General features: G+C 43.7%; 1 protein-coding gene across 5 annotated transcripts in view; it reads right to left on the reverse strand.

Moving 5' to 3' along the window:
* LOC133363794 (alpha-2-macroglobulin-like protein 1) overlaps positions 1-22,975 on the reverse strand; it is a 178,864-nt gene that overhangs the window by 115,263 nt on the left and 40,626 nt on the right. For all 5 annotated transcript variants that reach the window (XM_061583281.1, XM_061583270.1, XM_061583261.1 and 2 more), the window contains exons 10-14: positions 21,988-22,102; positions 19,000-19,109; positions 11,796-11,960; positions 1,943-2,170; positions 896-959 (exon numbers count right to left, since the gene is read on the reverse strand). In XM_061583281.1, the coding sequence (XP_061439265.1) occupies positions 896-959; positions 1,943-2,170; positions 11,796-11,960; positions 19,000-19,109; positions 21,988-22,102 (682 nt within the window). The remainder of the gene's footprint in view (positions 1-895; positions 960-1,942; positions 2,171-11,795; positions 11,961-18,999; positions 19,110-21,987; positions 22,103-22,975) is intronic.

Below are 22,975 nucleotides of genomic sequence, written 5' to 3' on the forward strand. Positions count from 1 at the left end.
GACAAATGCATGGAGGACAGGGCTATCAATGGCTACTAGCCATGATGGCTGTGCTCTGCCACCCTAGTAAGAGGCAGCATGCTTCTGAAAACCAGTTGCCGGAAGCCTCAGGAGGGGAGAGTGTTCTTGCACTCGGGTCCTGCTTGCGGGCTTCCCCCAGGCACCTGGTTGGCCACTGGAGAACAGGATGCTGGACTAGATGGGCCACTGGCCTGATCCAGCAGGCTCTTCTTATGTTCTTATGTTCTTAAGTCAGAGATTGCAAGCTGAGAGACAAGATGAACCTCGTGGGCTGAACCAAACACTCGTTGAGAAGGGGTGTTGGAAGTGGGGCAAGAGCAACTCCTGTTTTGTCCTTTTGTTTATGTTCCAGAAGGAAGATAGAGTTGGGGTCCTCCAGATGGCTAGGCTTGACTACCTTCACCTGTGATGCTCTGACTGACTTCCTTCCATCGTTAGAGTGATACGTCTTAGGGAAGCTTATCTGCCCCTCCTCCTTCCACCCTTTCCTTCTTCTCTTCTTCGATTGTCCGAAGAGAGAGGAGACACCTTTGTCTTTGCTCTCTCTCCTGAGCCATGAGGGCAATGCCCATGTGTGGGCATTGCACCTCCAACTTAGTTAGTTAGAACTAGGTATGCCTTTCCTATCTACTAAGTATTTCTGTAAATAAAGTAGCTTTTCTTATTTTACTAAGTCTTAAGTCTCAGTGATCTCAATACAGGGTAAAAGCCTGCCACTTAGGTAAACGCACACACTGGCACATACGCAATACAGACCGACTGCCAATCTCTGCTAAAATATACACATTTACATAACACAGATATGATCAGTTTCGTCTAGTGTGTTGCTTCTCATGAGGCATATCTGATGGAACAACATGATTCTCCCACTTACTCTCATCCTGGCCAACCGGCACCGGCTTTTGTCCACTGGAGACAATCTTCCCTTTTGATAAAACCTGCAGAGAGATTATATGTTAGGCCTGAGATAAAAAGAAAAGCCCCCTCCCTCCCTAGAAACTAGAAATGCAAGAAGAGGAGAGAAAAATGTGGACGGAAGAACCCTGAAGAAATAGTGTGATGGATTTTGCCTAGGAAGACTCATGACTTTGTAGGAAGGGAAAACCTTTAAATTTGTTATGCTAATGACAAATGTGAGGCAGCTTATCACATTACAGGATTCCCAAGCTGAAACCTCAGTTGCTATTTCCGAATGTGCAAGTGGTGGCCATGACTAGGAAAGCCTGCAGCCCCCATTCTACTGTGTGTTGGGCACAACAGCAAGTGCTGTGTAATTGACTTCACTTTTGTCTGAAATCTCAACAAAGCTCTCCACACTCAATGAGCCACTGATAGAATGAACCACTGAGGTTACTCCGTCTCAGTTCAGTTAGTGTCATGGCTCTGCTGATGGCTAAACGACTCTATACATATGGGAGGCACAAATTCTACCGCAACATTCATGCTGCTTAGATCCAAATAGCTTCACAAATTGCAAAAGAAATAGAAATGTCAATACAAATGCTATTCTGCTCTCATTCTTTTATCATCTTATCCTGTTTTGATTTTTAATTTCTCCTTTCCAACTGTCTGTATCATCTTGCCCTTAATAATAATTTCCTTTTATTTTATTTTTCTCTTTGCTTTTTACGTTCCCCTTCCTTACATACCCATTATGTCTCTACATATGCCATTCGTTCATTTTTCTCTCACACACTTGCTCCACCGTCCTCAAATCACAACACCAGGGGGTGACCCACCTATGGGACAAGCCACACCATTCACATAATTTCAAGTTGGTGACAAGGAGGGGGGATGGGAAAAAAGGTGTGTTGGAGGGAGGGAGAGAGAAAGGTACTTCACTCACTTTTGGCTCTGGCCCAAAGGAAATGTAGTCCTCAACAGGAAAAAAATGCTTCCCATCCCTGCATTAGATGCTCACCAAGTAATAGAAATCTACGTGGTCAGCCTCAGGGCCCAGTTCTTTCCGGTCAAGGATATAATCCACCAGGACTTCCTGATCCTTTCCACAAGGTATCTCTTCCTGCACATGCTGGATCTCAAGAAAACTATTGCTCTCTGAGTAGAAAGGCTTCAGCCATTTGAAATCTTCAGAAAACATCATCCCAGCAAGCTCACTCTGGGTCACATTCTCAATGGAGTATCTACTCTACACAGCAAAAAGGCATGAAAGCAATCAGAATTAATCAAGGGTGTTTTACAGTGACATTCAACTGAAGAGGACTGGATGGTAGAATATGACATATTGAACATTCTACACCATGGTGGTCCTGGTATGTCTGTAAAAATACAATTAAAGATAATTTAGCACCTAGCACAGCACATTACAACAAGCAGAAAAATAATTAAGTGGTCCACCAAGACTCTCAATTTTCAAGTGGTCCTTGGGGGGAAAAAAGGTTTGGGAACCAGTGTTCTACACTACAGATGTAAACTGGCTTTGGAAACTATTTGGAATCCATTGAGAGGTATCTAGGACACATTCCAGGCCCCTCCTGCTCTCCATTGCGATCTAAGCATCTTCAACTACCATCAGTGCTGCCAAGGTAGCGGAATCTGTCCTCTGCCTCCCCGCAAGCCAGATGCCAGCTGGACCAGCCATCTTGCAGTGTGTCTCCACTTGCAAAGGAGACACCTGAGCTACCCAGGGCCCTGGATGGGGGGGGTGTGATTAGCCACCCATCCTTTGCCTTTGAAGATGGCCTGTGGGGCATCTTCTTACCACTCTACAGCTGAGAAGGAAAACATGTCTCTCACCATTCTTAGGAGGAAAATACACTCGCCATGCTAGCCTTAGCAGTGGGCGCAATTTTGCATTCCCCGCCCAAGGTGGTTTCTCTTTCCCAAGTTCCTTCCAAGCAACCAGGGAGTGTGTGAGCAGGGGTCCTGTGCCTCCTCTGCTCAAAGGTCCTCTAGGAAGTTCAGACATCACAAACACCATTCCTCTGGGGAGTTGGCCCCCTCTTATGTGATGGCGTGGTTCAGTAAGGCCATGTTGAAAGGAGGCAGGGGCCTTCCTAGTCACACACTTAGCATGTTCCCATAAGAAATGATCCAAACATGGCAGGGCACACTTGCCTTCTTCATACTCCACCTCCACTTCCTCTCCTCCCTCTTCTACCTCCAGCTCCAGTCCAGTTACGGAGAGGGGGAAGACTAAGCACAAGGGCTCCCACAAAGCTAAAGACAAAGAATAAGAGGTGCACTTCTAGTGCCAGGGCCTTTAGCCCCTTCAGTGCCCTTTCTCTTAGACCAGACTCACTAAGGGGAGGTAAGCGTCCTTCCTCAGAAATGAAATGTTTGGCTGAATCAATGGGAAGTGGATCATATTACTCCAAGGCCAGTCTATCTGTTCTCCCATACACAGGGGAACAGCTCTTCGGCAGACCCCTGGACCACCACCTGGTGGAGACCAAGGATTGCCAACTGTAAATATGAAGGATGACAGCAAGTCTCACAATACATTTGCACAAAGGGATACCCCTCCACCTATAGGAGCACCAGACAGTTTTGGGGCTCCTGAGACTTGTTACATGAGCTCCACAGGCATCAGCTTCAGGAGGCAATGCCAGCCCGAGGCCAATGTTAAGCAGTCCCAGGCATGATGGCAGGAGGCCACAGGTGGGGGGGGGTAGGCTACAACTATTTGCCAATGCCTAGGTGACCTCCACATCAGACAGATGGATATTCAATACCTTCCTGAATGGATACTCCCAGGAGTTCACATCCATCCCAGGGGACAGGTGGTGGACAGTGCCCCCATCCCACAACCTGGAAAAACTACAGAGAATACTAGATGTCATCGCATATCTCAGAGACGTAAGCCAGTACCCAAGCATCAGCAATCCTCTGGGTCCTTCTTTGTGTTCTTCATGATGCCCAAGTGCAAGGATGAATTCCACACCATCTTGGATCTAAAATTCCTGAACCTCTTCATCCAGACCACAAAATTCAAAATGAAGACCCTCAGGTCTATCACAAAAGCAATTCAACCAGGAGACTTCTTGGCATCCATAGACCTCACAGAGGCGTACCTTCATATCCACATCTTACCCAACAAATGAGTACATGAAGTCAAGGTCTAATAAAACATGCTATATTCTGAAAATATGCAGAAATAAATAGTGGGAAATATGGTCTATGGCTGATAGCCAAACGAATGTACAATAATGACCAATTTCTAATGTACATGCAATTTGCTCTCACAAATTGTGATGTAAACTGCTTGCTGTGCTGACAAGATGTACATGCACTCCCAATGACAACACATTAAGAAATTACAAAGGTATTCTAATACAGAAGTATAAAATGCAAAGCTAAAATACACCACATATCTCAAATAATTTGCCAGATGCATTTCGACTTGAGGCAAGCCTTCTTCAGTGGCATATTTTCAGAAGGTTTCTCTTTGAGCATGGATTTAGATAAGGCACTACAAGTGAACTAAGTTACTGCTGTAGATATCTATGAAAGATATTTTATAATCCTTCCATAATGCAGCAAGATACAAGCCAAATGTTCTACTTCTTTCTCATGTTTTTGCTCCTGTTCTACATACATATGCTTCCTATTCTGCATAGAAGCAAAAACAAGAGAAATCCACGCTCAAAGAGAAACTTTATTGGAACTGAAGTCCAGGGTATGCATATGGCTACTCTCTGGTTTTGCTCCCTTTAAAATCAAGAACTCTAGTATAACGCGGTCACTTTCTTCCAGAGTTCTCGTAACTGCCACTTCATCCACCAAGTCACCTCTGTTGGATAGAATAAAGTCAAGGATAGCTGATTCTCTAGTTGCTTCCTCCACTTTCTGTAGGAGAAAGTTATCTCCAACACAAATCAGGAATTTCTTGGAGGGGCCGTGTTTGGCAGAATTTGTCTCCCAACAGGTATCAGGGTAATTGAAGTCCCCCACTACTACTACATCATGCCTCCTCAAAACGTTGGCAATTTTCTTTGAAAAAGTTTCATCTGCATCTTCTCCTTGATTGGGTGGTCAGTAGTAGACTCCAACCACCATGTTCCTTTCATTCCTTGCCCTATTAATTTTAATCCAGATACTCTCAGTGGAGCTACCAAACTCATCCTCCTGTATTTCTGTGCAGGGATATATATTTTTAACATATAGTGCAACTCCGCCTCCCTTTCTATTCCTTCTGTTCTTTTTGAACAAGCTATATCCTTCAATTGCTGTATTCCATTCATGGGAGTCATCCCACCAAGTTTCAGTTACACCTATCAAGTTGTATTTACTCTCCTGTTTTAAGAGAACAAGTTCAACCTGTTTGTTTCCCATACTCTGGGCATTAGTATACAGACATCAAAGGCCATGTGATTTACAGCCAGACTTCCTTCCTACATTTATATGAAGACTATTACTGGGCCCAATTAGTTCCTCTTACTGTGCACAAGCCTTTGTTAGTCGTTACTGCCAAGTATACGTCTCCCTCCCCCTTAGGATTCAGTTTAAAGCTCTCTTGATGAATTTCTCCATGCTGTGGCCAAACACATTCTTCCCAGTCCTTGTAAGGTGCAACCCATCACTCGCCAGCAACCCATCTTCCAGGAAGCGTAGCCCATGGTTCTAGAATCCAAATCTCTCACACCGGCACCACCTTCGTAGCCAGTCATTCACCAGGAGTATTTTTCTTTCCCTTTCCACTCCTCTTCTAAGTACTGGAAGGATGGACAAGAAAACTATCTGGGCCTCAAAGTCCTTGAGTTTCCTTCCCAGAGCTTCAAGGTCTGATGTGATTTCTTCATAGCTCCGCTTGGCAGTATCATTCATTTCCACATGGATGAGAAGAAAGGGATATTTGTCAATGGGCTTTATGAGTGATGGCAACCCTTCCGTCACATCTCTAATCCATCATCCAAGGAGGCAGCATACCTGATGAGCCCATGGATCTTCTCAGCATACTTGGGTGTCAATACCACACAGTAAGGAGTCTCCCACCACTACTACTCTTCTCTTCTTGTTGTTGTGCAGCGTGGTTTCATGGTGCAGACTGACAATGTCACAGCCAAGGCACACGTGAATCATCAGGAGGGCACCAAATCAGGGCCCCTGAAAGAGATCAACCTTCTGTTCCAATGGGCAGAATAACATCTAGTGTCTATCTTGGCCGTTCATGTGAAGGGGCTTTCAACACCCAAGCCGATTGGCTGAGCAGGGAACAGATACATCAGATGGTTACTATACAGGGAGATATTTCAACAAAGCTCACAGAGGTGGGGATCCCTGTGGATGGACCTCTTTGCCTCCGAGACGAATGTGCAGCTGGACAGGTATATATCACAATTCTGTGAGGCCAAGGCCAAGGCTCAGGACATAGATTCACTCTCAGCTCCTGGCCCCAGCGTCTCCTGTTCGCCTTTCTGCTACTTCACTCCTGACCAAGTTCCTACACAGGGTGAAGGCCCTGCAATCCCAGGCAGTGGTGGTGGCACTCTGCTGACCCAGGTTCTCAGACCTGGTGAACCTCAGCTCCAGCGCCCCCTGATGGCTTCCTTCAAGACCACATTTCTCTCCCAGGGTCCCATCCAAATCCAGACTGGCTCCAGCTCCACACCTGAAGGTTGAGTGGCAGTTACTGAGGGGGAGGAGGTTTATCAGACAGAGTCATCAGCATCATCTTAGCCTCGTGCAGGGTCTCCACACAGAGGATCTACAAGCTCATGTGTAAGGCCTTCAACTGGTGGTACAGACGAAAGAGCTGCTGGACTAGGAGTGCCAGGTGCATGTCACCCTAGACTTTCTTCAAGATAGCCTAGAGCAGGGCCTGGCTCCCAACACTCTGAAGCAGCAAGCAGCAGCACTAGGCAGCATACTCCCCTCACTGGGAGGTCATCCCTCAGCAGGTCAGCCTAAGGTCAAATGCTTTCTCAGGGGGGCAGCTCTCCTCTCTTATCCTACACAGATTTCCTCCCGGAACCTCTCACTAGTCCTCAGGGCGTCACCACCCTTTGAACCGGCCTGCTCCATTCCACTCAAGGACCTTACCCTCAAGATGGTGTTCCTTGTGGCTGCAATGTCAGCTAGTTAGATGGGGGAGCTAAGGGTGCTCTCTACCAGTCTCTCCATATTCCACCCCAACAAGGTGGTACTCTGGCCTGACCCCACTTTCCTCCCCAAGGTCAACTCCATGTTCTACAGAGGGCAGGACATCACTCTACCCAGCTTCTGTCCCTACCCAGTGCACCACAGAGAGAAGAAATGGCATAAGCTCGATGTCAAGCAGATCCTCAGGATCTACCAAGACCAGACCAAATCCTTCAGGAAAAGGAGTCACTATTTGTCTTTTTCAAGGTGGGTGCATAGGGGTGGAAGACGTCTAGATCCACCATCAGCAGGTGGGTCATAGAGTGTATAGTCGGGATATTCCAAGCTAAAGCCATAACCCTTGTCTCAGGGCATCACCACCAATTCATTCAAGGGGCTGCAGCCACAGCGGCACTCCACAGGGAGGTGCCATTCGAGGAAATCTGCAAGGCTGTCACATGGGCGCATCCTTTCACCTTTACCAGTCACTACAGGATGGACATTACAAGGTAAGCAGGGTACCACAAAGCTCAGTCCTGGGCCCAGTACTCTTCAACACTTTTATTAATGACTTGGATGAGGAGGTGCAGGGAATGCTTATTAAATTTGCAGATGATACAAAATTGGCAGGGATAGCGAATACCCTAGAAGACAGAAACAAAATTCAAAGTGATCTTGATAGGCTACAGCATTGAGCTGAAAACCACAGAATGAAATTTATCAGGGATAAGTGCAAAATTCTACACCTAGAAAAAAGAAACCAAATGCACAGTTATGGGGGATACTTGGCTCAGCAACACTACATTCAAAAAGGATCTTGGATTTGTCGATCACAAGCTGGATATTGAATTGAATTGAATTGAAACTTTATTTTTACCCCACCCTTTTTCCAAACAGGAACTCAGGGCAGCTTACAAATAGAACTACATGTAGTTAAAAACATAGAAAAACATACAATTAAAATACAATTAAACTATGCACAACCCTAAAACCGTGAAAGTCACTTAAAAATCTAAAAACAATTTAAAATAATACAAATAATAATATAAAACAATAAAACGAGCCTTGTAAAGCCCAATCCTAAACACCTTCTATCCCAAAAGCCTGTCGGAATAAAAAAGTCTTTACTTGCCGACGGAAGGATGGCAAGGAGGGGGCCATTCGTGCCTCCCTAGGAAGGGAATTCCAGAACCTAGGAGCAGCCACCGAGAAGGCCCTATCTCACATCCCCACCAATCGCACTTGCGAGGGTGTTGGGACTGAGAGAAGGGCCTCTCCTGAAGATCTCAGGGCCTGGGCAGGCTCGTATAGGGAGATACGGTCTGACAAATAGCCTGGACCTGGGCCATATAGGGCCATATGAGCCATCAGTGCAATGTGGCTGCAAAATAAATGCTATTGCAGGCTGCATTAACAGAAGTATAGTTTCCAAATTGTATGAAGAACTACTTCCCCTCTATTTGGCACTGGTTAGGGCTCATCTTCAGTACTGCATCTAGTTCTGGATACCGCACGTTTAAGAATGAGCAGACAAACTGAAACAGGTTCAGAGGAGGGCAACAAGAATGATCAGAGGACTGGAAACAAAGCCTATAAGGAGAGACTGAAAGAACTGGGCATGTTTAGCCTGGAGAAGAGAAGACTGAGGGGAGATATGATAGCACTCTTCAAGTACTTGAAAGGTTGCCACACAGAGGAGACCCAGGATCTCTTCTTGATCATCCCAGAGTGCAGGACATGGAATAATGGGCTCAAGTTACAGATTTTGCAAGGAAGCCAGATTTTTGGCTGAACATCAGGAAAACCTTCCTGTTACAGCAGTTCAACAGTGGGAGGTGGTGGGCTCACCAACACTGGAGGCATTCCAGAGGCAACTGAACAGCCACCTGTCAGGTATGCTTTAATTTGGATTCCTGCATTAAACAGGAGGTTAGACTCGATTGCCTTATAGGCCCCTTTCAACTCTACTATTCTATGATTCTAAGTGACTCACACAAATAAATATAACAATCACTTTGAAGTGCAGTTAAGAACATAAGAACATAAGAAGAGCCTGCTGGATCAGACCAGTGGCCCATCTAGTCCAGCATCCTGTTCTCACAGTGGCCAACCAGGTGCCTGGGGGAAGCCCGCAAGCAGGACACGAGTGCAAGAACACTCTCCCCTCCTGAGGCTTCCGGCAACTGGTTTTCAGAAGCATGCTGCCTCTGACTAGGGTGGCACAGCACAGCCATCATGGCTAGTAGCCATTGATAGCCCTGTCCTCCATGAATTTGTCTAATCTTCTTTTAAAGCCATCCAAGCTGGTGGCCATTACTGCATCTTGTGGGAGCAAATTCCATAGTTTAACTATGCGCTGAGTAAAGAAGTACTTCCTTTTGTCTGTCCTGAATCTTCCAACATTCAGCTTCTTTGAATGTCCACGAGTTCTAGTATTATGAGAGAGGGAGCAGAACTTTTCTATATCCACTTTCTCAATGCCATGCATAATTTTATACACTTCTATCATGTCTCCTCTGACCCACCTTTTCTCTAAACTAAAAAGCCCCAAATGCTGCAACCTTTCCTCGTAAGGGAGTCGCTCCATCCGCTTGATCATTCTGGTTGCCCTCTTCTGAACCTTTTCCAACTCTATAATATCCTTTTTGAGATGAGGCGACCAGAACTGTACACAGTATTCCAAATGTGGCCGCACCATAGATTTATACAATGGCATTATGATATCGGCTGTTTTATTTTCAATACCTTTCCTAATTATTGCTAGCATGGAATTTGCCTTTTTCACAGCTGCCGCACACTGGGTCGACATTTTCATCGTGCTGTCCACTACAACCCCGAGGTCTCTCTCCTGGTCGGTCACCGCCAGTTCAGACCCCATGAGCGTATATGTGAAATTAAGATTTTTTGCTCCAATATGCATAATTTTACACTTGTTTATATTGAATTGCATTTGCCATTTTTCCGCCCATTCACTCAGTTTGGAGAGGTCTTTTTGGAGCTCTTTGCAATCCCTTTTGGTTTTAACAACCCTGAACAATTTAGTGTCATCAGCAAACTTGGCCACTTCACTGCTCACTCCTAATTCTAGGTCATTAATGAACAAGTTGAAAAGTACAGGTCCCAATACCCATCCTTGAGGGACTCCACTTTCTACAGCCCTCCATTGGGAGAACTGTCCGTTTATTCCTACTCTCTGCTTTCTGCTTCTTAACCAATTCCTTATCCACAAGAGGACCTCTCCTCTTATTCCATGACTGCTAAGCTTCCTCAGAAGCCTTTGGTGAGGTACCTTGTCAAACGCTTTTTGAAAGTCTAAGTACACTATGTCCACTGGATCACCTCTATCTATATGCTTGTTGACACTCTCAAAGAATTCTAATAGGTTACTGAGACAGGACTTTCCCTTGCAGAAGCCATGCTGGCTCTGCTTCAGCAAGGCTTGTTCTTCTATGTGCTTAGTTAATCTAGCTTTAATCATACTTTCTACCAGTTTTCCAGGGACAGAAGTTAAGCTAACTGGCCTGTAATTTCCGGGATCCCCTCTGGATCCCTTTTTGAAGATTGGCGTTACATTTGCCACTTTCCAGTCCTCAGGCATGGAGGAGGACCCGAGGGACAAGTTACATATTTTAGTTAGCAGATCAGCAATTTCACCTTTGAGTTCTTTGAGAACTCTCGGGTGGATGCCATCCGGGCCCGGTGATTTGTCAGTTTTTATATTGTCCATTAAGCTTAGAACTTCCTCTCTCGTTACCACTATTTGTCTCAGTTCCTCAGAATCCCTTCCTGCAAATGTTAGTTCAGGTTCAGGGATCTGCCCTATATCTTCCACTGTGAAGACAGATGCAAAGAATTCATTTAGCTTCTGTGCAATCTCCTTATCGTTCTTTAGTACACCTTTGACTCCCTTATCATCCAAGGGTCCAATTGTCTCCCTAGATGGTCTCCTGCTTTGAATGTATTTATAGAATTTTTTGTTGTTGGTTTTTATGTTCTTAGCAATGTGCTCCTCAAATTCTTTTTTAGCATCCCTTATTGTCTTCTTGCATTTCTTTTGCCAGAGTTTGTGTTCTTTTTTATTTTCTTCATTTGGACAAGACTTCCATTTTTTGAAGGAAGACTTTTTGCCTCTAAGAGCTTCCTTGACTTTGCTCGTTAACCATGCTGGCATCTTCTTGGCCCTGGCGGTACCTTTTCTGATTATAGGCAAAAAGTACACTACATTCAACATCTAAGGCCCTCCTCCGAGTTCCGACTCACAGAGAAGCTTGGAGGGTCGTTACAAGATCTAGGGCCTTTTCGGTGGTTGCCCCCGAATTATGGAACAGTCTTCCCGATGAGGTGTGCCTGGCGCCTACACTTTTATCTTTTCGGCGCCAGGTTAAAACCTTTTTATTCTCCCAGGCATTTTAATTCTATCTTTTAGTTTTTAATGTATATCAGGTCGTTTAATTGTTTAATATGTATGCTTTTACTGTTTTTGTGATTCTATTGTATTTTATCCTATGTTGTGCACCGCCCTGAGACCCTTCGGTCTGTGGGCGGTATAGAAATCGAATAAAATAAAATAAATAAAATAAATAAATTAACTGGTAACAGAGGTAAGCTGCAGAAATACAAAAAACCTTGGGGGGAAATGACACTAAAGAGGGTTAAAAAATTACACCCACTGGAATAAACACCTTGTCATTACACCTCATCTTCCTTAAGTCATGTCTGTATATTTAACTCACCCTTATGGAAACTATGGTGTTTTTCCAGTTGGTCGTGTCTAGGGAGAAGTCTGCTTCACCATTGTCATCTGTGACATATGGGATGTGTGTCTCTACATCATCAACATCAACTGTGAGGTAGACTGTCCAATTCTTGACAGGCGATTCATTGATGAAAGCTATGATCTGCCGGAATAAAAGGGGGATGAAGGGTAATAACGTGGAACCAACAGCCACTTTAATTTCTGTGAGTCTTTACAGACAACTGTTTCCCCATGCAAGAAATGTTCACATGTTTTTTCACTTCTGACATAAGATCCAAACATTTTTCCTTAAGACAGGGCCATCTGCAGCAGGGGCACTTGGTTTCCCCAGCACTAAAGCTGCAATTTTTTGTCATGGCTGCAAATTGTGTTTTGTAGCATGTGATTTTTTTGAGTGTCATCAGCATGAATGAAATAAAGTCTCTGATATCACTAGTAATGACAGAGGTCATAATTCTTTCCCTCCATTCCAACAGAATTTTGCAAACTTCTACAAAGTTTTACTTTATTAAATAAAACTCTACCCCTTAAACGAAGCACAGTTTTTTCTCAGTTAATCAGTCAGCAATAGAAAGCCATTCTTCCAGTTTTTATAACAGGCACAGCCAACTGAGAGCCTTTATACTGCCTGCCAACTCCAGGGATAATGTTGCAGACTCATTTCTCTTCAGTGCTTTAAAAAGGCCTTGATGCTAGAGAACACACAATTCAAGCCATATCCATGAGGTTCTTGGTTCAAGCCCTGAAATCCTGTCAGAAACTCAGAATTTCTTCCACATAAGGGCAGCTTCTCAAGTGAGAGAAAAATTAGCCAATAACACTCTTCAAATATTGTCATACATAAAGCTAATTCTGGAGAGGGAGACTTTGCTCCTTTGTCCTGCCCCCAATATTGTATTCCCCATCCAGACTACCTCGAGATGTTTGTGCATTGATCACTTATCATTATTAACAACAACAATTTTCTTTCTTACCTACACTTCACCAGAAGGTGGCAGGGCAGGTCACAGCAATATAAAATACAATATTAAAAACCGTTTAAAACAAACTACATTCACAACTAAAGAGGGTCCTAAAAATTTATGCCTCAAGTATCTATAATATGAGAAGGGAAAGCCTCTGTGCATACAAGCCAACACACACAGACTTCCCTTTGCAGACATCACACCACACTCAATGAGCAGTTATTTGAGGACTGGTGCCATAGGGCGTGGTCCTGCTCATCCTTCATGCAAGTAGCCATATGCAGGGAGGGCAACGTCTGAGTGGGTACAATCCTACACATTTTATCATACATCTTCACCCAATATGTACTGAAATTCTTTCTACCTGTCATGCCTAACCCAGACCTGAGCCATGATTTCACCTCCTCCAATGAAGACCATGATGGGATGAAGTCCGTAGAACTTTTTGGACCTCCTGACTCTAGTACTACCCCAGACACCTCCAGCATCTCCAAAGATACAATGGCAAGCCCACCTGTGGTGGGCCCATGGACAAGGTTCCTGGAATTGGAGGGACCCATGGACAAGGTTCCTGGCTCACCTGTGTCGGTTCATTTGCCTGCAGAATCAGAGGGGGGAGGTTGAACTGCCTTCCAATCCTAAAGAATGCTGGCATCAGAAGATGCAGGCACAGGCAGCCACTTCACCTGTCAACATAATGCACTGCTCAAGGTCTAGAAGTACCAGGCTCCTCAGGAGTAAGAGGGGTCCTTGGGAGAAGGAAACCTTGAAGGCTGAGCTAAGAAATTGCAGCCGAGTCTGGGTGACCAGGCTACATAAACTTTCTGCTGTAGACTGTTACTTGTTGGAACAACACAGAGACCTACCAGGGGACCTGTTTATGAAGCAGTCACCCTGATTTGCTTGCACAAAGTTTACACAGAGGTTAGATTATATCTGGGCTTTATTGAGCATTTCTTCTGATTTATTTGGGGAGTGTTTATATAGCTTCTTGTTAGTCATTTGTTCATCCCACACTTCAACCATTTCTCTGTCACTGTCTTAACTGCAAAAAGTCTGATTCTTTTTTAAAGTAGGCTTGTTTCGCAATGGCAACAGAGCCCTTTAATTCAATTTAACAGCTCAAACCTAAAGTTCTGATATGTGCCTGAATCCCTCCCACAAAAGAGTAACTGTCTGGAGACACCTTAGCTCTGTGCAGTCCAGAGTCTTTGTTCTGGCGTTACTGTTGTTGTTGTTATGTGATTTCAAGTCAATTACAACTTATGGAGACCCTATGAATCAGCGACCTCCAATAGCATCTGTTATAAACCGTCATGTTCAGATCTTGTAAGTTCAGGTCTATGGCTTCCTTTATGGAATCAACCCATCTCTTGTTTGGTCTTCCTCTTTTTCTATTCCCTTCATTATTATTAGAAAAGACAATACTGCTGGGATACTATTATTGTCTTTTCTAGTGAATCATGTCTTCTCATTATGTGTCCAAAGTATGACAGCCTTATATGGATATGGGCTGCCTTCAAGTCGACCCCAACTTATGGCGACCCTATGATAACAGTTTTCATGGTAAACGGTATTCAGAGGGGGGTTACCATTGCTTTCCTCTGAGGCTGAGAGGCAGTGACTGGCCCAAGGTCACCCAGTGAGCTTCATGGCTGTGTCGGGATTCAAACCCTGGTCTCCCAGGTTGTAGTCCAGCACCTTAACCACTCCACTACACTGGCTCTCACATGATAGCATTAGTTTCATCATTTTAGCTTCTAATGATAGTTCTGGTTTAATTTGTTTTAACACCCAATTATTTGTCTTTTTCACAGTCCATGGTATGCGCAAAGCTCTCCTCCAACACCACATTTCGAATGAGTTCATTTTTCTCTTATCCCCTTTTTTCACGGTCCAACTTTCACATCCATACCTAGAGATCGGAAATACCATGGTCTGAATGATCCTGACTTTAGTGTTCAGTGATACATCTTTGCATTGGAGGACCTTTTCTAGTTCTCTCATAGCTGCCCTCCCCAGTCCTAGCCTTCTTCGGATTTCTTGACTATTGTCTCCATTTTGGTTAATGACTGTGCCGAGGTATTGATAATCCTTGACAAGTTCAATGTCCTCGTTGTCAACTTTAAAGCTACATAAATCTTCTGTTGTCATTACTTTGGTCTTCTTGATGTTCAGCTGTAGTCCTGCTTTTGTGCTTTCCTCTTTAACTTTCATCAGCATTTGTTTCAAATCATTACTGGTTTCTGCTAGTAGTATGGTATCGTCTGCATATCTTAAATTATTGATATTTCTCCCTCCAATTTTCACATCTCCTTCACCTTGGTCCAATCCCGCTTTCCGTATGATATGTTCTGCGTAAAGATTAAACAAATAGGGTGATAAAATACACCCCTGTCTCACACCCTTTCCAATTAGGATCCGATAGGTTTCTCCATATTCTGTCCTTATAGTAGCCTCTTGCCCAAAGTATAGATTGTGCATCAGGACAATCAGATGCTGTGGCACCCCTATTTCTTTTAAAGCATTCCATGGTTTTTCATGATCTACACAATCAAAGGCTTTGCTGTAATCTATAAAGCACAGGGTGATTTTCTTCTGAAATTCCTTGGTCTGGTCCATTATCCAACGTATGTTTGCAATATGATCTCTGGTACCTCCTCCTTTTCTAAATCCAGCTTGGAAATCTGGCTTTTCTCGCTCCATATATGGTAAGAGCCTTTGTTATAAGATCTTGAGCATTACTTTTCTTGTATGGGATATTAAGGCAATAGTTCGATAATTACTGCATTCCCTGGGATCCCCTTTCTTTGGAAGTGGGATATATATTGAACGCTTCCAGTCTGTGGGCCATTGTTTAGTTTTCCATATTTCTTGACAAATTTTTGTCAAACTTTGGACAGATTCAGTCTCAGTAGCTTGTAGCAACTCTATTGTTATGCCATCTGTTCCTGGTGATGGTTTCTTCCAAGTATTTTAAGAGCAACTTTCACCTCACATTCTATCATTTCTGGTTCTTCATCACACAGTTCCTCTGTGAATGAATCTGTCATCCTGGCATCTCTTTTATAGAGTTCTTCAGTGTATTGTGTCCATCTTCCTTTTATTTCATCTTGGTCAATCAGTGTGTTCCCCCATTGATTATTCAGCATCCCTACTTTGGGTTTGAATTTCCCTTTCATTTCTCTAATCTTTTGGAATAGGGCTCTTGTTCTTCCCATTTCGCTGTCCTCTTCTATTTCTATACAATAACTATTAAGAACATAAGAACATAAGAAGAGCCTGCTGGATCAGGCCAGTGGCCCATCTAGTCCAGCATCCTGTTCTCACAGTGGCCAACCAGGTGCCTGGGGGAAGCCCGCAAGCAGGACCCGAGTGCAAGAACACTCTCCCCTCCTGAGGCTTCCGGCAACTGGTTTTCAGAAGCATGCTGCCTCTGACTAGGGTGGCACAGCACAGCCATCATGGCTAGTAGCCATTGATAGCCCTGTCCTCCATGAATTTGTCTAATCTTCTTTTAAAGCCGTCCAAGCTGGTGGCCATTACTGCATCTTGTGGGAGCAAATTCCATAGTTTAACTATGCGCTGAGTAAAGAAGTACTTCCTTTTGTCTGTCCTGAATCTTCCAACATTCAGCTTCTTTGAATGTCCACGAGTTCTAGTATTATGAGAGAGGGAGAAGAACTTTTCTCTATCCACTTTCTCAATGCCATGCATAATTTTATACACTTCTATCATGTCTCCTCTGACCCACCTTTTCTCTAAACTAAAAAGCCCCAAATGCTGCAACCTTTCCTCGTAAGGGAGTCGCTCCATCCCCTTGATCATTCTGGTTGCCCTCTTCTGAACCTTTTCCAACTCTATAATATCCTTTTTGAGATGAGGCGACCAGAACTGTACACAGTATTCCAAATGCGGCCGCACCATAGATTTATACAATGGCATTATGATATTGGCTGTTTTATTTTCAATACCTTTCCTAATTATTGCTAGCATGGATTTTGCCTTTTTCACAGCTGCCGCACACTGGGTCGACATTTTCATCATGCTGTCCACTACAACCCCGAGGTCTCTCTCCTGGTCGGTCACCGCCAGTTCAGACCCCATGAGCGTATATGTGAAATTCAGATTTTTTGCTCCAATATGCATAATTTTACACTTGTTTATATTGAATTGCATTTGCCATTTTTCCGCCCATTCACTCAGTTTCGAGAGGTCTTTTTGGAGCTCTTTGCAATCCCTTTTGGTTTTAACAACCCTGAACAATTTAGTGTCATCAGCAAACTTGGCCACTTCACTGCTCACTCCTAATTCTAGGTCATTAATGAACAAGTTGAAAAGTACAGGTCCCAATACCCATCCTTGAGGGACTCCACTTTCTACAGCCCTCCATTGGGAGAACTGTCCGTTTATTCCTACTCTCTGCTCTCTGCTTCTTAACCAATTCCTTATCCACAAGAGGACCTCTCCTCTTATTCCATGACTGCTAAGCTTCCTCAGAAGCCTTTGGTGAGGTACCTTGTCAAACGCTTTTTGAAAGTCTAAGTACACTATGTCCACTGGATCACCTCTATCTATATGCTTGTTGACACTCTCAAAGAATTCTAATAGGTTACTGAGACAGGACTTTCCCTTGCAGAAGCCATGCTGGCTCTGCTTCAGCAAGGCTTGTTCTTCTATGTGCTTAGTTAATCTAGCTTTAATCATACTTTCTACCAGTTTTCCAGGGACAGAAGTTAAGCTAACTGGCCTGTAATTTCCGGGATCCCCTCTGGATCCCTTTTTGAAGATTGGCGTTACATTTGCCACTTTCCAGTCCTCAGGCACGGAGGAGGACCCGAGGGACAAGTTACATATTTTAGTTAGCAGATCAGCAATTTCACCTTTGAGTTCTTTGAGAACTCTCGGGTGGATGCCATCCGGGCCCGGTGATTTGTCAGTTTTTATATTGTCCATTAAGCTTAGAACTTCCTCTCTCATTACCACTATTTGTCTCTGTTCCTCAGAATTCCTTCCTGCAAATGTTAGTTCAGGTTCAGGGATCTGCCCTATATCTTCCACTGTGAAGACAGATGCAAAGAATTCATTTAGCTTCTGTGCAATCTCCTTATCGTTCTTTAGTACACCTTTGACTCCCTTATCATCCAAGGGTCCAATTGTCTCCCTAGATGGTCTCCTGCTTTGAATGTATTTATAGAATTTTTTGTTGTTGGTTTTTATGTTCTTAGCAATGTGCTCCTCAAATTCTTTTTTAGCATCCCTTATTGTCTTCTTGCATTTCTTTTGCCAGAGTTTGTGTTCTTTTTTATTTTCTTCATTTGGACAAGACTTCCATTTTTTGAAGGAAGACTTTTTGCCTCTAAGAGCTTCCTTGACTTTGCTCGTTAACCATGCTGGCATCTTCTTGGCCCTGGCGGTACCTTTTCTGATCTGCGGTATGCACTCCAGTTGAGCTTCTAATATAGTGTTTTTAAACAACAGTTCTTTCTGTCCCTATGTACTAGTCACTGTATTTAGGGTTCTGACCATGTTTCTATCTCCTTTTGCTTTCCTTCTTTGAAGAAGCTCTTGGAATCCTGCCTACCCTTGGACTGACATGTTGTGTTTGACCGTGGCTTTGCCTCATGACCTTGCTGCAGGACCATGCTCACTCTTGGACTGTTTTACTGTGCTTAACCTCAGTTTTTCCTTAACATTCTCTGTCTCTTGATTGCCTTGATACCTGACTGCAAACAGACGAAGGTGGAATATTACAATTTGGCAGGATGATAGAAATAATTGAGCTATCCTGGGATGTGAATGCTCTCCTCAGGGTAGTTTGGCTGCCGTGTCATTGACTCTAAAATTTCTGATAGGCATTTCTGCTGCTAGCCAACTCTTTTCCATTCTGCTTCTCTACCCCCAAAATATGAAGAAAGAGACATGTGTGGTTGATTCACACATTTAGTTTTGAGATTGTAAAGGCTGAAAGTTGTACAATCTAACATTATTACCTTTGTTTTTACATAGAGTGCTGTTTATATCAAATAGTCCAACCTTACGAAAAACTAAGTTTACCTCATAAGGGAGACATTACTTTTCAAAGTATTTTCTGACAAGGTAAACTTTCACATGTGGGCTATCTTACAAGGAGGTGATAATTTCAGTGCCTACTTGAAAAAGTTAGTGTAAACCTTCCTAGGGCTGCTTTATTAAACAGAAGCGATAGGCTGTTACCTTTCCAGCGTACGGAAAACCTTGCTTATAGAATGGATTGAGTTGGGAAAACCCCACATTCATTTCCTGGACAGCGATAGCCATAGTGTCCGATCCCGATTCCTTCACTCCTGCACAGAGAGATGACATGTTGGCTCAGCATAGCAGTGTGAAGAGTGCTACAGTGAGTACATCTGTAACGTTACTCAAAAGTCAGTCAGCAAAGGTCCCCTGAAATATTAATTAATAACTGCTTCTTCGTCAGAGCTTGGAAAAGTTACTTTTTTGAACTACAACTCCCATCAGCCCCAGCCAGCATGGCACTGGCTGGGGCTGATGGGAGTTGTAGTTCAAAAAAGTAACTTTTCCAAGCTCTGCTTCTTCTGCCCCTTTCATTTCTTCCTAGGGGACTAGTCAACTGCGCTGAGCAGCTGATTTCTACTTCCCAGTGGGAGCTTTAATTTTACTCTTTCTTTTGAGTGAAATCGTACAGTTTCACAATAAATGGAAAAATAATGAGTTGGATCCAGACTTCACTCCCAACAGCAGAGGCGGTAGGAAAGTGGCTTCTGTCCCGTCCCAAAGAGCATCACTTTCCACACTCTTTCAAAAAGTCCTTCATCCCCAAGGAACACTATGAAGATGGCACTGGGAGATGCTAGGGGACAGGAAATCAAGACCTTTCTATGGACAGAAGAAGCTTTACCATCCATGGAAGATAGTTTGGATCCAGCCCCTCCATTTAACTGCCTGGTAAAGACTTTTTTTAAAATTTCAGCAGGCATTTTAAGTAAGCTGTCATGATTGTTCCACCACTCTCTGCAGGTCCCAAGGACCTTGAGACTGTCTTCTTACTCTCAGATACTACCCGGTGAGCCTCTTACTGTCACAAGGCTGGTTGGTCTTGTCATCATCAATCCTGTTTGTTGTATATTTTATTTCTTAATTATACCTAATTACAGTCTCACAGCTTTTCCATTGCGTAGCTCTCTGTTCCTGCCTCAAAGAACCCTTTCTCAACTCCTTTCAACTCACTACTGGAAGTTTCCTAGCTCCCAGACCTTCCTCACTCACACTCACACTCACACTCTCTCTCTAGCTTGTCTCATTTTAAGGATACTTTTAAATGATTTTCTCCTTTGTATCTGCTTTAACATCATTGTACGCCTCTTAAGAACAATGGTATCAAGTGGTATAAAAATTGTTGAAATAAACAAAAATAAACTCACTGAAAGGAAGTCAGAAATGTACATGTGGGAAATAGAAGCTGACTAATTAAAGGACAATTCAACAGAAATCGGTCAAGTTATAAAATGGGATGAACCTGTAAACAGAAAGCTTTTGGTTAAACCAAAAGAGTCATGCTGGAGCAGGATGGGTGTGAGGGAATGAGTGGCTCTGTAGCCTTAACTCTTCCCTTAAACTGAAGTTGACATTTTTATCCTAGGATTCATTATTTATTATTCCTGGACTTCTTGGGGTTAATGTTAGTATAGTACAGAAATGTCATACATTTCTCTCTGTGTGTGTTCAGAGTCTGTTACCCTTTCATTCTGCCTTATTAATGTGGTACAAAATTATCAAATTAAATTCTCAACAACTCAGAATAATTTAGATCAAAATGCTTGATTTTGATTTGATGAGAAACAAAAATACTTTTTATAAAAATGCATATAGAACTTTTGCAGATGTTGTAAACACAGTAGCCTCTGTTGCTCTCCTGGCCTCCCAACATTGCAGGTCGCTGCCGCTAACTGAGAGGAAGAGGGACGGGCTGAGGCATGAGGAGCTTGGGATGGAGCTAATCCAGTCCTCCTGCTGCCACACGCTGGGCTGAGCTCCCCACCCTTCCCCCTCTCAGTCAGTGGTGGGGGAGCGTGGGGTGATGTTGGGAGGCCAGGAGAGCAACAGAGACCACACACACACACACACACACACACACCAGCCACTGCTGATTAAACTGCTAGTCCCATACAAATCTGCAGGGACTACTCTGATGTGCATGCCTGCAAGAAGGCTTCTGGCAGTTAAACAGAAAGCTGCCGGTGGTGGGTGTCACCGCTGACAGGATCGACTATAACTACAGGTGAGGATTTTTGCACATCAGCAGTGCCATTTTCCTTGAGTAAACTGGACAGGAAACAGCTCAGGATAGCCAATATTTGTTGTATGGACTGCAAAGTTGTTGCATCGACAACATCTGTAAGGCAGGACCTGTGTGACTTCAAAACTCAGATGAAATGCTGGAGGGAAACCAAGCCCTGACAATAACTTTCAATAGTCTAAAGCAGGGGTGGGGAACCTCTGGCTGGAAGGCCAATCTTGGCCCACCAGGGAGCTCAGTTTGGCTCACAAGGCCATTTTCCACAAACCATGGCCACCTGTCAAGAGGGCAAGGTTCAATTCTGCCTTGGCAGTGCAAACAAGCACTTGCAGACAAAACAGGATTTAGAGCCTAAGTTGTCAACTAACAAGTGGTGGCTAAATTCTGCTCAGTTTGACTGCACATGTCTGTACTCTACTGGGAACAGGTCTATGCAGCCAAGGCAAACAGAAAGAAAGATGCCTTTTGTGAGCATCAACAGAGCACAGAAGTTCCTCACTTCATGAAAGGGGGAAAAAGAAAGGTGAATTTTGCAAGCAAAGGCAGTGGGCAGGAGAAGTCCCATCCCATGAAGTGAAAGGGAGGGGGGAGAGAAATATGAGTTTTGCAAACTGCCTATGCTCCTTCCTCCTCACCTCCCTGTCACCTTTGTAATCCCCACACAAGGGATTTTGACAGATGGGTGACAGAACCTGCTTGTCAATCATGTGACATAATGACACCATGTGATTGACATGTAGATTGTTCCCCCGCACACCTGTCAACGTTGGCCAACAAGGGTCGCCACCCCATTTAAAAAGACATGAAAAAATGAGAAGGGCAAGTCAAATATAACTTGCAGGGGGAAAACATTCACCAAATGAGGTGAAACTGGATTTTCCTGCTTCTTTTCATATCCCTTGTACCTGTTCCTTTCTCCTCCAGATCTGCATAAAACACAGCTTGACTTAGATAGCCTTTTTGAGACAGATTAATATCAGTCCCATTAATGGTAAAAGAAACACAGCCAGTTTTGTCCGTCTGGAGATACAAAAAAAAGAAAGTACATTAGCAAACGTGGATTCTGAGACATTGTACCATTGCACTAGTTATCAAAGGCTAGTTTATATTTTATCTGGATATGGGGGAGAGGAAGTAAAAATAAAGGGTGATCGGGGTATGATCTGAAGGCACATGAGGCCACTCCTTGGCTGAAGCCGAGCTGGTCTGGGTTTGGTCAATGCCTGGGTGGTTGACCACCTTGAAATTCCATCTCTTGAGTTCCATGATGGAAGAAAAGTGGGATATAAATGTAAAAAAAAAGTGGGCACTAAGACCATATTTGAAATGAACATATGAACATGAGTGATAATCACTGTATGTAACAACACAACAATGTTTCTGAACTCCTCCATCAGTTGACCTCCAAATTCTGCCAGTTATTAGATGAGATCTGAATTGCATCCTGTTTCACTAGAGAATTTGGAGAATGTCATGTGGATGATAACTGCAGATCCCTTTATATCCTCTTGTATAATTCTTCAAATTAGTATTGATCTTATTCAGCTGATATAGTTATTTCACAGAAACTTAATAAATGAAGCTATATCACCAGAAATGTGTTACTCCAAAAGATCATAATCAAATGATGACATTTTCAAAGATGTCATGTTCTGGTCCAATACCAGATCCCATGGAGAAAGCAGCTAGGTTACTGGGACCACAGTGGGCAACTTGCTCTAACAAGGGTTGGGAACAGACTGAGACATTTTAAGCCTCTGTCCTCAGACTTCCTCCTTGGGGCTCTACCCTTAAAGGGCCAACCCTCTGGCCTGAAGACAGGTGTTCCTCTTACATTCCATAGCCTCTCTCCTGATGTACTTCCTGTGGCACCAGACTGATGATGTTTGGTGA

The sequence above is a fragment of the Rhineura floridana genome, chromosome 1, assembly GCF_030035675.1.
Source record: "Rhineura floridana isolate rRhiFlo1 chromosome 1, rRhiFlo1.hap2, whole genome shotgun sequence".
NCBI lineage: Eukaryota > Metazoa > Chordata > Lepidosauria > Squamata > Rhineuridae > Rhineura > Rhineura floridana.